This window comes from Rhyacophila brunnea, unplaced genomic scaffold (genome assembly GCF_057557595.1).
Source record: "Rhyacophila brunnea isolate RB1 unplaced genomic scaffold, BYU_Rbru_1.0 scaffold_14, whole genome shotgun sequence".
NCBI lineage: Eukaryota > Metazoa > Arthropoda > Insecta > Trichoptera > Rhyacophilidae > Rhyacophila > Rhyacophila brunnea.
The window spans coordinates 23,662,904-23,679,189 of NW_028232796.1; the positions used below are offsets into that span (position 1 = coordinate 23,662,904).

Sequence of the window (16,286 nt, forward strand, 5' to 3'; positions counted from 1 at the left end):
ACGCATATATGCAGAAGCTGTTTGTTGTCATTCGTTTCGGCTAGCCGCACGAACCGTCACTGTCGTAGCATTGCCTCACCTATGCGCATGGGAAAAGTTTCAGTTCTTTTTATGACTATATCCCAGTCGAGACAGTTTCCAATGTGCGACGGTGCTAATAGCTTAATTATTTATAATAAAATCACAAACCACAAAAAAGATTGCCACTGCGGCTCGAACCTTTTTCATGCGTGGGTATCCTTTATTTATTTATGAAAATAAATTATGTTCTTAATATATAGAAGAAAATGGGGGCACACTCATTTAGAAATAAAAATATATACACAATACCAAATTAACATTATGTTTTAATAATATCATTATTAATATAATCGCTTATTCTGTAAATAGTTCATCTTCGGGAATTTTCGACAAAAATGTATTCAATACAGCTATGAATTTGTTGAAAATAATGTCGATCGCAGGACCACCAATTTCTTGTATAACCTCTCGCCAGTTGTTGTTCAGAAGTGAGTTCATTGTTGCATCTAGAAAAGAAACGTAGGTATATTATGCATTTATCAAAACATCAAGAGAGGCGCAAAGAGGCGCAAAGAGGCTGAGTGTGATAGAGATGAGAGAGAGAGAGAGAGAGAGAGAGAGAGAGAGAGAGAGAGAGAGAGAGAGAGAGAGAGAGAGAGAGAGAGCTCTGGGTAGAGATACGTGGAGAACGGTTGTGTAGTCGGCCAAGGACCTTAATGATCTGTAGCGCTAGCTTATTGATTAAAATATAATATCAAAATAATCAATTATTTATTATAGTGAATGCGTACTATCTTTTATATGTCAAGTTTCTTATTTTAATTGGAGTTGAAACATATACCACGAACATCTAGTTACGTAATTAAGAGACATGTACGAGTAAGTTAAGGAAATATTATATACCTAATAGTTTTAGATAAATATTAGTATATCTAAAGTTGGGAAAATAATTGAAAGATAAACATACAATGTGCAAAACGTCGTTTGGTAATCAATACATAAATTATGTTTCTCCACCACAGCAAATATTATTACAACGTTTTTCTTAGCTCGTATTCTTATTTGTCCGGTACAAATCTTGCAATCGATTTTAACTAACTTCCCGACTAGCTAGACATTTGAAACTTTTAGAATATATCAGAACACGATGCCAATGCATTTTTTTAATACTTTTAGCCATCTTTATGTAGAATTGAATTCATTTTTAGTTAATTATGTTTTGTATGAAAAGTTATTTCGATAAAGTTATTGGTTGCTAGGGGTCTGGGGTCTTAGCAACTAAATTATTAATATATACGTGCGTTACTATGGAAATCAATATGACATGTCAAAATGACATTACAGTATTATTTCTAGCAAGTACAAATTTTTTTGATCGTTTAATTTTTAATTAAACACAATACATTACAATATCGTGCTGCCCTATTATGTCAACGATATTTTTTTAGCATAACGTCCCATTTGCTCTACTAGTAGATTACAATCAAAGGATTTGAACTGTAGACATAGGGATTGCAATACCGGGTATTCAGTTATTTATCAATACCGAAATACCGGTTTCAAAAATTTTAAATACCGGTATTTTCGGTATTAAAAAAGCAAACACGTTTATTTTTTCGAAAATGAATTTAATGTTATTTTTTAATTACTACTATATTGTATATCAAAATTCAAGGGCTTAGTGTCAAACAACACTATCTACAAAATTGCAACTTTACAGGGGAGCCAAAAATCGTTATTTTAGATTCTTGTAACTCAACAAGGGAAATGCTTATTTAAAACCTAATGTTAATATTTTATAATTTATTGTGTATTGTACATTTATCTTGCTTATGATGATGTTGAAATTTATAGGGATAGTTTTTAAAAAATATGAAAACAAGGGTGACTTATGTAGTTGGCGTTAAACTTTACTGACGATTTAATAAGAAATTAGAAAATATTGACATAACGTTGTTTGACTGTCATGTAGCCGTAAATGTAAAATAACGTTATCTAAAATTAAAAAAAAAAACACTTTTTTGTAGATAACGTTGTCTGACTTTAAGCACTCGAATTACTGTAAGCATAATTTGTATGCTGCCAAAACGATTTCAACCAACAAAAGTTAAATAATATTAAACCAAAATCCCTCAAATATACGTATGGAATTAACATATTTCGTAAAATACAATATTCATGGCAAGCATTTTCAATTAATCTATTACTCACTATTGATCGAATGTTGGTAGTAGGTATATCCAACAAACGTTGACTTTGAGAGAGATTTTCCTATAGAGACGTATTTGTAAATATTTGGAATTCTAAAAATATATTGGGATCAATACAATTTTATAAAGGTCAACATAACTAATGTAGGTAGGTACTTTAGGTTTCCATAAATAGTGTTTTGATAAGACTGAAGATAAGCGGATAAAGCCGAACCAGCACCATCTAATAGATAATAGCCGAACACTAGAATTTTGTATTGACACGTCAGACATATCAACATAACCTACAATTTTATTAGTGAAGTCATTGTGATTGCAGCAAAATAGTCAGATCTTGAGTCTCAATTCTCAATATGTAATATTGACGTACTCTGTCTCGTTCTTAAAGTTAGCACGGCCAAGAGAGGGGCTGTTAAAAGATATCACTTTTTGACAGTTCAGACGGTTAACTTTTTTTACATAATTAGCCGCCAGAATACGTAAAGTGATAAATGTGATATATCTATCATAATTTACTCTTTTTTGATATTACGTATTATCGTCGCTGTAGGATTGGTTTCTCGAATAGACCAAATATCAAATGTTCAGGAGACGAAAAACAAAGTTCATTATCCTATATTTAAATATATGGAGGTATTTAAATTATTGTTTTTACAGCATATGAATGCTGTATTCATTACAAAGCGATTTAAAGAAACAGATGGTTCTGGTCCATTTAGATACAAAAAAATTATTCTGCATTAAAAGATCGATTTCAACGAAAACGGATATTCGACAAACCAATCCTATAGTAATAATGTTAGAATAGGCCTGCAGAATTGGAAACCATCCCTCGCGATAACAGACAAAAATGTCAAAAATGAAGTGACCTACGAGATTCAAGAGAGTGAAAAGTAAGCAAGCCTTGTGGAAAGGCAGTCGAAAAATGATCGTTTTCTAAATATTTAAATTTTCATATATGAAATAAGCTTGTAGGAAACCTCATAAGGACACCAGATAATCAACCATATTCAATAATACTACGCACTGACGAGGCGTAGAGTGTACATATGACATTTTAGATTCTTGAATGGTTTGGTTTGTCGCATGATAAATCCTAGAGGCTTACTCGCACGTATAGTTGTAGAAGTTATATGCGAGTGAAAAGATAATGAAGAGTCAAAAATTATTCCAAGATCTTTCCTCAATTTAATATAGATATTGTATATCTGCACAATCAATCATGTATGTAATTAACTAATTCGTACATTTAAGTCATTAGTACATTTTGTCTCCATACATATATATAAGTTATTGACTCACGGGTTTAGTACACAGCATGAAAAATAAAATTATATTTTATGATTTATAAATCCTGTTGATAGTATTTTCATTAAACAGACTGAAAGTATTTTTCAGAAAAAGATCTTTAATATTTGTATACTCGTAACGTCATCACAATAATATGTTTATATTACATACTATATTACTATCCTCATTATAAATTATACCTTGTAATAATTAAATATAATATATACTCATCTTTGTTTAATAACGAAGAAAAAAATAATGAACATTTCTCACCAATTTCTTTGTTCAGAAAACCATTCAAATTAAAATGAACGTTTCCGAAGTCCACTTCCTTATTGGTGTGTTTTATATGGAAATAGTTTTTCCCGTCAGCCCCTTTCACCGTCTTTAAGTCATGCACCAGCTTCATTTTGAAAGTATCTATAGAAAAAATAAAAATATTGTCCAACCAATTATCATTTTGGATAAAACAGTAACCTATTTATCTTACTCTAGACCGGACATCTGTTGAAATGCATACGAATTAAAATACCAATAAATTTACCAACATATGTCATCACTCATAATATTTATCTAAGACTTATATTTAAGGGGAGAGGCACGCCATCAGAGAACCTAGCGGAAAAATACGAAGCTTGCAATTTGAGATTTTTTTTTGATAATTTACAATTTAAACTGTATTAATTAATAAATATGTATCTGAAAACATTAAAAAGATTTTTATTTATTTTTTAATTTAAAGATAAACTTACAATTGTAAAAATATGTGAATTTTTATATTTATTTTAAAAAACATCGATTTTTATAAAAATATAGATGTGTATAACTTGAAATCCTATTTATTTATATCAAATCGAGTTTCAATATTGGGACCATGCCTAAAATAAAATTTGATAAAAATAAAAAGGATTTCAAGTTATACACATTTATATTTTTATAAAAATCGATGTTTTTTAAAATAAATATAAAAAATATTAAAACGATTAATTAGTCAAAAATCTAAACGACAAAAAATCTAAAACGTAATAAACTAAATTTTAATAATAAATATGAACATAAAATATAATGCAATAATAAGATGTGGCCCTGCAACGAATTCACATTTTATTACATTTTTTTACAATTGTAAGTTTATCTTTAAATTAAACAAAAATTAAAGTCTTTTTATTGTCTTCGGATACATATTTATTAATTAATACAGTTGAAATTGTAAATTATCAAAAAAAACTCAAATTCCAAGCTTCGTATTTTTCCGCTAGGTTCTCTGCTGCATGCCTCTCCCCCTTAATTTCAATACGGTAAAGATGTCCTTTATTATTTGCTTATGGCCGCGTAAAATATGTTATGAAGTTCTGTAATCAATAAATAAAATACAGTCTTTGGGATGGTCTACGCATTGACAACATTACAAGCTACCTTCAATCATACAGCGATGCTAGATGGGTGATCTCTATGATGTATGGTGTCTTGTGCGCTATATATGGAGTTGAGCCTACCCTAATATGAAAATAACGCGTTCATGAGCTTGCCCCATGCTCAGATGATAATAATAAGAATTTAACGAACACAAGTGCACCAATTATCTAGTTTAGTTTATTGACTTAAAAGATAAATTTGTAATTGTAAATTATACATAATTGCTCATATTAATTTATATCTGAAACCTTGAATTGATACTTCATTGGGCTTATTAATATTTTTAGTGTTTTCAGCAGAAAAAATCAGGCCAAAATGATGTACACTATCAGCTATGGCATTCATGTTATGTAATCTAATGTTAAGACTAAAATGCTAATTAATTTAACAAAAAGTTTGAATACATACAGTTTCTTACATAAATGGGTACAGTATATTCTTGATATAACGGACTTCGGATAAAACGGACAAATTATACAGTTGATTATAAAAAACAGCAGACTTCAAAAGTGCAAACAAAGCTTGATTCGTTTTTCAAATCAGGATTACCAAAAGCAAGCGCGTCGACATCGAACATTAAAGTCACTCTACAGAAGGTGTGTCTGGATATATTATCCGAAGACGAATAAATAGGATTTTATTTGTGTTTTTATATAATGGAGTTTCGGCTTTAACGGACACGCCACCTCACCCGCGTTAGTCCGTTAAATCGAGGATCTACATGTACCTACGTGAAAAAATTATATTTTACCGCTCGCCGTGACATTAAAATATAATTATGTGCACCAAATTTGAGCGTAACGCAAAATGTTACCATTACTATGTTATTACAATTTTTCACAAAATCGCGACGAGCACGGTGGCGGAGCGATCTAAGGCGGCAGTAATTATATAAAAATTGAATTGAAGTTCTGTTGGCGTGGTTTCGAATCCAACTTCCGATAAAAGTTTTTATATTTTATTTTTTACTAATAAATTTATTCCTTAAATTATTAATTTATATTTTTAACCGACCAACATATGTTAAAATATACGTTAATAAGTGAATACTAGACAAAACAAATTGACGATCAAAAAATATTCTTCTATTTATAAAATATCTAAAATTGTGTATGGTTTAATGGCATAATTTCAGATATTTAATAAAAATGATTATTTTTCGACTATTATCTAATAATAATTTGATTTAGGGTTTAATTGAATTTAAAAAAATAAAACTATCTACATCAGTGGTTGGTAAACTTTTGAGAGACTGCGTAAAACATATACATGTTCCAATGTACGTCCGTGTAGCGGAGATACTCAGCATCAGGCTACTGATGTTTTTAATTTGTGTTTATGTCAGAGTATTGATCTTATAGGTTGAGAGGGTGGCTAATATGTTATATTTCTTTTTAAATTACATATCACGTGTGCTCTTTTAATCCTCAACCATTCAATTAATAGTTTAATAAAAAGGATTATTACCAATTTCCATTTTAAGTTTTCCTTTCACGTTCAAAGGAAAAGCCAGAAGTCTTCCATTCATTTCAAATTTGTTACTAATTGTAAAATTACCAACTGCTTTCCATATCAACCTCTGTTTCTTCAAATCAAATCTGAAAATAAATAGGTATAGCACATAGGTGATTAAGTTTAACTATTAAATTAATTATCACATAGCATCTTCTTATATTGAAATAAAATTTTCAATATTTTGATGTAAGTCACTTCGTTATTGTCTTGTAACCTTCCATAATCTTCACAAATCCATAACAATTTTTTTTTCAGACCGTAAAAACCATCTTTTGTTTTACATACAAAGAATTTCTAAATTTGAAAAATTAAAACAAAAAACACACTCTCCATTCAAAATGGCAACAATTTCTGGTAGGTATGTAGGTATTCTGACTTTTGCATTTTTTCGTTCTGTTTCGTTGTATTCACAATTTTATTTAAGCTGTATTTATGAATTGATTTTTGAAATTATTAGACTTGTTTTGGTTGTATAAGTCGTATTTATACAGAGAATATTCGACAAAACTTCCGTATTCATTTTTTTTATAGAGTTTTACAAGATAGATCGATAAAATTTAATATTACTAATATTATATTTAGTACATAAAGGCAGATACGTGTCATATGAATTATGGCTAGCGACATGTTTCAATAATTTAACATTCTATAAAAAATTCTTGATTTTTAGACACATGAAACAGTTAAATATATATTTATGTTAGTCATACTTAATATTTTCAAGAATAGCATCCTTAAATCCGACCAGCTCCATATCTCTGGCCTTAGCAGTAAATCCTCCAGGAGTTTTATATTCATCATCCCCAGAGAAGAAGGGGTCCATAACCGGGATGCCCAATTCTGGAATGCCTTTAACGAATATTGGATAGAACTTTTTCGCCTCGCTTAAGATGCATTCTTTGAAGGCAGGATCTCCACGTCGGCATGGTGTTATGGAAGATGCTGAAAAACAATCACACCATTAGAGGTACGGTTTCGCATGAATTATATACGTATGGGAACTAAAATATCAGATTGCTATATTATGTTAAGCCTAAACAATAGTCACTAGATATTTAATTTAAAGTATGTAAACACCATGTCATTGTGTGCTCAAAAAAATAGTCAGAGTTAATTTGAACATATCTACTTTATGGTCGCTATCACCGATAAATCGGTCCTTTTGTAACGGCTTGTCTCGCTTCGCTCCCAACCCGCTATTTTATAATGTAGCACGTTTATCTCATCCAATTATTTAATACGACTATAATTTTAGAATAAGTAATTAGAATAATAAAAGAATACCTAATTATAAAGAACTTGAAAACCATGAATTTATCAAAAATCTTTTCTGTGCGTTAGAGAAAACTTAATAAAAATAATTTTAATAATAAACACGATCACAAAATAATATGTAATAATGAGATGGAATCTTTTAACGAATTCACAATTTATAACTTTACTTTTTTTTATTGCACCTATGTTTGTTAATAAATTGTATCTTGACTTTGAAAAAATATTTTTAGATATGTATCCAGGTAACACTGAACTAATAGGAACTGAAATACTTAACGGGTGTGGAGTAACAGGCAACCGATCTCAAGTGTGGAATAATGTGGGATAAACTTAAACAAGTGTCAAAAATACGTCATTCTAAACTTTTCCTCCGTTCGGACAACTACTCTCGATTTATGCACTGACGCTTATTCAATATTGGTGTATTTAGAGGTTGCAACACACACTAATGCACGTCTATAATGTATGTTTCATTTTCGTAGGATACTCACACATTCAAAACCCTGCTTAAAATGTCGTATATGGGGTATAGACTATCGGAATCATTTTTACGTTTTTATTAGGTATTCTACTCGTATATTTGTTTGTTTTTATTTACTTCATAATATCAAGGACAAGTTTGAGCATATTGAGCATAATAATTCAATAGAAATTTTAAAAACGTTGTATATAAAAAGTTCTTTTTATCGTGTAGTTATTTATTTTCTACTAGCTGCCTCTGATAGGTGGAGTATTCGATCCAATATAATAAAAAAAAAAAACATAATAATATTATACTGACTTCAAACGCAAAACAGCGATGATTTGTTTATATCGAACAACAACAACAAAAAAGCTTATTTATTACCATGAATAACTGATCCTAAGCCCAGTCGTATTAAGTTCACAAAAAACTAATCCTTCAAGACTGGTTTTTCGTTAATGATACAATTATAAACATTTTGTACTGAAAAAAATATATCGACATTTTGAACGTCAATCATTTATTTGGTTTGGAGCTTATTTTTTTATTATCTAATGAAATATTTTTTAACTGTGTCATAAATAAATTGAACATAATATTATAAAACATTATCTAATCTTAAAAAAAATCAAGCGTTGGTAATCATATACATTTTTTGAAACTACTTACACTTATTATGTGAAATAATTAAATATATACCACTGAATAATTATTTTCTGATTCGAGGGTAATAACTAGGAACCGGATTTATATTATGCTAATGTTTTGTTAGGGTGTACGCACCAATGACATTAATATGGACGAAGCATCTGGAAAAAAAATGATACTCACTTTGTTGTCGGGTCTGCCGAATGGCATAATCTGTTGTAACGCCATTACGATAAAAGTGATATTGCTATAAATTCCCGATGCTTTTTGTCGGGTCTGCCGAATGGTTCGGTTCAAACGGGTTCGCTGAAATGAACATTGACACTAGAAACACTGCACTAACGCCATTACAATAAAGGTGGTATTGCTATAAATTCCCAATGCGTGATATCGCATAATGGAAATTGCGTGACGTCTACCTATACATGTGCGAATGTCGCTATGCGTGAATTTACTTGCTAGCTACTGTATTGAGTGCGTTGTCCATTAATAATGTCATTGGTATGCACAGTCGTGAGAGTCAGTGACGTCCCTTGGGGGTAGGCATATTGAGCGTCGCTTAAGGGCGGTGGTTACTCGAAGGGCGGCAAATCGAGGAAAATCATTTGGAATATAAAGAAATAGCTACCTTAACTTAGTAATAACGAAAATGTCTTTCCATTAAAAAACTCAGCTCACTGGTTTTGTAGGGTTCGTGATATCTAGTTGACTTCCGTTGCCCTTCGACGTCCTTGGTGACCAGAAACGACATGGTGTGCAGATTTGCAAATAATAATCTGATATTTTGTTGGTAATGTCTCCATATAACACATTTCTTAGATATTGGACTAATGAATAGATGATAAAAATAATGTATAAAAAAAATGAGGCGGATTTTTGGCGCTGCCTAGGGGAGGCATTTTATCTATGGACGCCACTGATGAGAGTTGTACAGAAATCTGTTTTGAGAGACGCAGAATCAAAGAATACAACTGCATTGTGCATAATGCATATTTTATAAGTTAGAGAATATTTAAAATGCATATTTATGGGCTTTTTCACATTTATTTATAAAACGTCCCATTGTTTACCATTTTTTATACGTGTACTTTTTGTAAGTATTTACAAAATACAAGGACTTTGCTTAACAATCACTAGAAATGGTAGAAGGTGTTAAAAATATTGTCTTCCATCCCAGGTGTGATGGGAGACATAAACGAAAAACTTGCCAAAATTTTATAGAGAAATCCAGATTTTTACAGAATTATTGACAAAATTGATGTTTACATAACTGAACAGGGTGGATTTATCAGAAAAGGTGAAAACTCTTTTACATTAATTTAAATGTTGCCCAATTACCTCTGTGGACTTTAAGAGATCGTTTTACGTATATAAACAAATACTGGCAGATATGTGGAAAATTGTAATGTCAAAATATTGAAACTTATTGTATCGGACAAAAAAATCAGTAAATAATATTTAGAAAGTGTTGTTTTAGTTTTTTTTAATTGTGTTTAGTTATATTGTATTTCTTATTCAACTATTTGTACTTGAAAATTGTAATGTACTTAACGCAATGACATTTTTAATGGACAACGCACTCAGTACAGTAGCTAGCAAGTAAATTTGCACGTGTATAGGTAGAAGTCACGTGACAAAATTTCGCAATTTCCATTAAGTGATATCACGCACCGGGAATTTATAGCAATATCACCTTTATTGTAATGGCGTTAGAACAGTGTTTCTAGTGTCAATGTTCATTTGAGCTATCGATATTTATATAAAAATATTAATTATACCATTCGGCAGACCTGATAAAAAGCATCGGGAATTTATAGCAATATCACTTTTATTGTAATTGCGTTAGAACAGATTATGCCATTCGGCAGACCCGACAAAAAAGTGAGTGTAATATTTTTTCCAGATGCTTCGTCCATATTAATGTCATTGACTTAACCTATTATTGATTATTTGTGATTTTGTGAGTATTGTATTGATTGAAATTATTAATTTATCAACAATATTGGACGAAGTGGGTATCTACAATTTTTTTTTCCAAAAAACTGAATTTTTAACTGAATATATTTTCGTCTTTAGTACATAATATATGAATGATTTTTAAGTGCATGCATATAATCACGTGCTTTATTGCATATTAATCCGCTCCCTAATAATAACACATTGAATTTACGGTGATATCTAGTAACGCAATTAGAAGTCGTAAAATAGAATAAAATTTAGGTACATTTTAAAAAGAGCTTAAATTAATATTGAACAACATAATTAAAAACAACATACATTAAATGTAATCAGGGCTTCAAACCGGAACAGAACCGAAAACCAGAAAACCCGTTATTTTTGTCAAAACAAAAACAGGAAACGAAACGGAAAAAATCGTTTTTTTTTGGTTCAGTACATGTTCAAATATCCGATTACAATTGCGCTGCTAGTCGACGTTAGTCATTGACTGAAACACCAATTTGACAAGCATAATACAAATGTATACGAAATAAATATGCTTTTGTTTTTCATTTGAAATATGTGTGTCAAATTCAAGGCGTAAAGAAATCAATCACAATTGTGTGACTCATCTCGATATCATTCTCATAATTTATGATATATTATATAAACAATTTATGGCTACGGCCGTGCGGTATAGCGTAAACATTTTAGTTTCGGAGCGCGGCGCCGGGCTAACATACAAGTACAATAAAACGTTCTAAATTATTGTAGAAAATATTTTTTAATAAAATGAAAACATTTAAAAATTAATCACCCGTAGCTGAACCGAAAACCGGAAAACCGTTTTTTTTAATATAACCGACAAAAACGGTTCGAAGCCCTGCATTTAATCATAAACTTACAAACATACTTTGGACACACCAAATACATACATATTAGAACAATATGTATATCAAATATGATATAAACCCATAATCATCGCAATCCGACAGAGCTTTTTACTATTGCGATGATTGTGGTTACGAGTTCCATTCGTAAGAAATGATTTTTCTAAAAATAAATTCCAATGGATGTGTTTCTGAAGTACCTGTAATGTATTCCTCATATTTTTTTTAATGAAAAATAGGTACCACATTCTTTCTCGTATAGGTATCATTCATTGAATTAGAAATGGTTTAAATAATGTCATTTAATTTTTATGATTATTATAAATTGCAGTTTAATAAGTTTAGTGTTGACTTTATACTAGAGAATTTAATTTATTCAAGATCTCAGTACCTACCTACACCAATATAATGATATTTTAACATGAAATCATTTTTATTTATATTTAATCGAACTTCCACATTGTGACACTCTAGTTAAATAATTAATAATATCAGTGTAGTTTCTAAATAATTATACATCGACCAAAATGACAAGCGTCTGCTATGTTGATGTCTATGTGATATGTTTTATATATCAGCCCCTCTCTTGGCTGTATAACTTTTAGAGCGAGATAGGCAGTTTTGACAGTTTAGAGTCTAAACGTTTAGACAGTTAACTTATTGTAACAATTAACTGCCTCAATACACAAATATTATAAAATGATAATATTGATCACTTTAACCGTCGATAGCCGCCTTGTGTATAGAATAAACTCATTAGGATCATTTCCTGATTCTACTTCGATACAAAAAATATTGTTTTATCCAAAAATTGTTTTGTCCAATTGAGAATGTACGTCGTCAGGATGAAATCTGTCTTGGTTGTATAATAATTTATTGTGGACAACAACACTTATAACAGTTATAACTCAAAATTTAAAGTGTTCGTTATTAATTTTTCATTATTTTATAATAAATCAATTGATATCACTTCAATTTATGTTGCAACATAAATTCCAATTCCAGTAGAGATTGTATTTAAATACGCATTTCTAGCAATATCACAATGATTCACTGATTTTTATTGCTCTTTAAGTCACTTAAAAGAAGAAGAAATTGACAAAATAAATCACATGTAAACAAATTTCACGATTTTTGGACTTACGTATCTCAGCATTTGCATCGTCAATAATTAACATTGATAGTACAGCGGCAATTAAGAATGCTCTAAAACGAGTGTGGCGTATTCTTTCCATCATTACTTCACTATAACTGACAGAATAAATTAGAAATCAAACTTTATGATTAAGTAATTATAAGGAATATTAATTTTGGCTATCTGTAGACGACTAAATTGTAAAACAGAATAATAATCTGAATAAAAATATTACTAAAGTTGTTATATACATTTTTAATTCAACACTCAATGTTCCGATGAACAAAATTAAATAATAATATTATTTAAACTAAATTTTAGACGTTGACAATGAAAAGGCAAAATAAACGTTGACACACTTTGGTCTCATCATGTAGCAGTGGTGAAGACTTATTTAAAGCCTACGTTTTTAATAAAAATAATTTTCAATCTGGACGACTGCTATTTTTATTGTATCTTATATCTCATACATAATTTTTATGTTTTTTTTCTTCTTATGATTACCTACTACTGATGTATTTTTTTTACAACGTTTTTATTAGCTCGTATTCTTGTTTGTCCGGTAGTTGTTTGTCCAGTACAAATCTTGCAATCGATTTTTAACTAACTTCCCGACTAGCTAGACAATTGATACTTTTAGAATGTACCAGAACACGATGCCAATGTATTATTTTAATACTTTTAGCCATCTTTAAGCAGAATTGAATTCATTTTCAGTTAATTCTGTTTTGTATGGAAAGTTATTTCAGAAAAATCCGTAACAAGTAAAAGACTTTATTGGTTGCTAAGGTGGTGGTCCTAGCAACTAAATTATTAATATATACGTGCGTTACTATGGAAATCAAAATGAAATGTCAAAATGACATTTCAGTATTCTATATTTTATTTATTTGTTTGTTTTTTATTTACTTCATATCAAGTACAAGTTTGAGCATATTAAGCATAATAATTCAACAGAAAATTTAACAACGTTGTATATAAAAAAATCTTTTTTTCTTGTAATAATTATGTATTGTATCTTTCTTTTCTTATAATATTGCCTGTCATACATAATTTTTATGTTTTTTTTTCTTCTACTTCTACTGCTGGTGTGTTTTTTTCTTTTTTAACGATTTTCAATAACTCTCCAATTATATTCTTTACAGCTGTATCGAATATTAAAATTTGATTTAATTTAATTTGATGTAGGCATTAAGCTTTTTGTGTCCGCCTGTTAAATTGGGACCATTACAAATTATTTTATTTTGTATAATTATACTTATTTTCTGTGATTGATACTATTTGTTGGCCTAAATAAATAAATAAATAAATAAAATTAGCATTTGATATTCATTGTATTATTAATTTGTGTCTGTTCTAGGTCTTCCGATATGTCATAGTTTTAACTAGGAAGGTATTTTAAATTTTCATTTTGTGTGCTCTAATAACGTGAGAAATCGCAGTAATTCATGTCGTTAATATGTACTAAAGAATAATGTTGACATGTCTTTGGTGATGAACAAACTTACCCGAGTCCGTTTCGGGGAATAAAAATCCTAATAATTACAAGATAAAAATAACTTTTTATATACTTACAACGTTTTTAAATTTTCTGTTGAATCATATAAACTTGACTTGACTAGCTTACACGATCAAAAAAATTTGTACTTGATAGAAATAATACTGAAATGTCATTTTGACATGTCATATTGATTTCCATAGTAACGCACGTATATATTAATAATTTAGTTGCTAGGACCCCAGACCCCTAGCAACCAATAATGGTGTCGAAATAACTTTTCATACAAAACAGAATTAACTGAAAATGAATTCTATTCTACTTAAAGATGGCTAAAAGTATTTAAAAAAAATGCATTGGCATCGTGTTATGATATATTCTAAAAGTTTCAAATGTCTAGCTAGTCGGGAAGTTAGTTAAAAATCGATTGCAAGATTTGTACCGGACAAAGAACCACCGGACAAATAAGAATACTAGCTAAGAAAAACGTTGTAAAAAGTAGAAACATCATTAGAAAGAATGACAAACAGGTGCGTACTTACTTTACTTCTCACTAACAAATACCAGATGCTTTGGCTCTCCTGTAAACTTTGGCAATATAGATTTGCCCTCTCATATATCCTTCGCTTCTGACAGAGACCAAAAACAATATTAAAATTAAATATAAGAGGTCATTTGAGTGTTAACTTTTTAATTAATCAACTTTATTGCATTGCAGTCTGGTGGGGTATAAGTAAATTTTAACTATATTACATCATAGCGGCCTCTTGCGCCAGCTTATAATGACTGATTTCCGAAGTATCTCAGAGATATACCTACCTACTTATTTATACAGCGGACGTTGTTATTACAGTTGTAAACGATCTTATACAACTACTATTAAGCCAGCCTTTTAATGGAAGATATTGGTAAGCCACGTGATCATTAAAGTGAATGGCATAATTGGCGCCATCAACTCAACGATGTCGACTCTACGCCAGAACAACTGGGCGACGGACATCTGAGTGCCATACATATGAATGAAATGCGCGAACAAACGCACGTGTGTCGCGTCTTGAACCACTAATGTGACAAACAAATCTATAATAAACCAGCGTACAGTTGTTGCAAAATACATAGACTCAATAAGTCGATGCGGTGCTCTTACACTCTGATATTTAACTGCGAATATAACATAATATCTTCTACTTCTACTGCCCTCCATCTTTCCTTCAACAATGAGATGCAAGAGATCATATTATTACTACTTCTAGTAATAAATGTTTAAAAACTACACAATATCAATTAAATAATTATAACATAATCTGTTTATATAAACTTGCAATACATGAATGGTTTGCTTTATCAGGGATTAACTTAATAAATGGATACATCAAGGATAAAGTATACCCACTGACTCTTCTCATGCATATATTTTATATTGACATGGCAATTACATTCGATTAATATGGCGTTTGTTTACTTAACATAGTAGATCTAAACAGTATGAATACTATAATAAGACATATTTACTACTGCTAGTCTTTCGTGTTTACGTATATAATCGATACTCAAAATAACTGTCCTTTGTAGAAAATTACCGACTTTAAAAAATATTTATTGAGTTTATGTTTAAAATTATATGGTAGCTGCCAGATTTGCAGATTTTCCGTTGTAAGTGCATAACGCTGCTGTACGCAAATTAAATGCGAAATTATTCGAATAACGGCTGATTAGTGTTTAGTGACATTCTATGCATCTCGGCTAAAGATTTATGTTAATGCACATTGTTTCATACCCGGTACACCTTGTGTTAATATTTTCGAGACATGTGAATACATATGAGGTATGTGTATAACATAACATAGCACATAAAATCAACATATCAATCATACTAGTGTCAGAGTATGAGTCGTAAAATTCTACCAAGGTTAAGTAATATCTTGTATAAATTATGTACATCCGTGTACTGGAAACTTAATATGGTAAGTACCTCCTCAAGTATTGC

At 30.1% G+C, this 16,286-nt stretch overlaps 1 protein-coding gene across 1 annotated transcript; it reads right to left on the bottom strand.

Moving 5' to 3' along the window:
• Positions 1-327: 327 nt before the first annotated feature.
• Positions 328-13,021, bottom strand: LOC147075756 (circadian clock-controlled protein daywake-like). Its single transcript, XM_085942061.1, has 5 exons — positions 12,811-13,021; positions 7,163-7,394; positions 6,405-6,535; positions 3,795-3,941; positions 328-527 (listed from the first exon to the last, which is right to left on the bottom strand). The coding sequence occupies exons 1-5, from the start codon at positions 12,902-12,904 to the stop codon at positions 376-378; spliced, it is 756 nt and encodes a 251-aa protein (XP_085798187.1). The 5' UTR covers positions 12,905-13,021; the 3' UTR covers positions 328-375.
• Between the last annotated feature and the right edge of the window lie 3,265 nt (positions 13,022-16,286).

Coding starts and splice junctions, on each gene's coding strand:
- LOC147075756 (XM_085942061.1), bottom strand. CDS start 12,904: ATGATGGAAAGAATACGCCACACTCGTTTTAGAGCATTCTTAATTGCC. Junction 3,942..6,404: donor AAAACTTAAAATGGAAATTG/GTAATAATCCTT, acceptor TTTTTTCTATAG/ATACTTTCAAAATGAAGCTG. Junction 528..3,794: donor TTTTCTGAACAAAGAAATTG/GTGAGAAATGTT, acceptor TTTCTTTTCTAG/ATGCAACAATGAACTCACTT.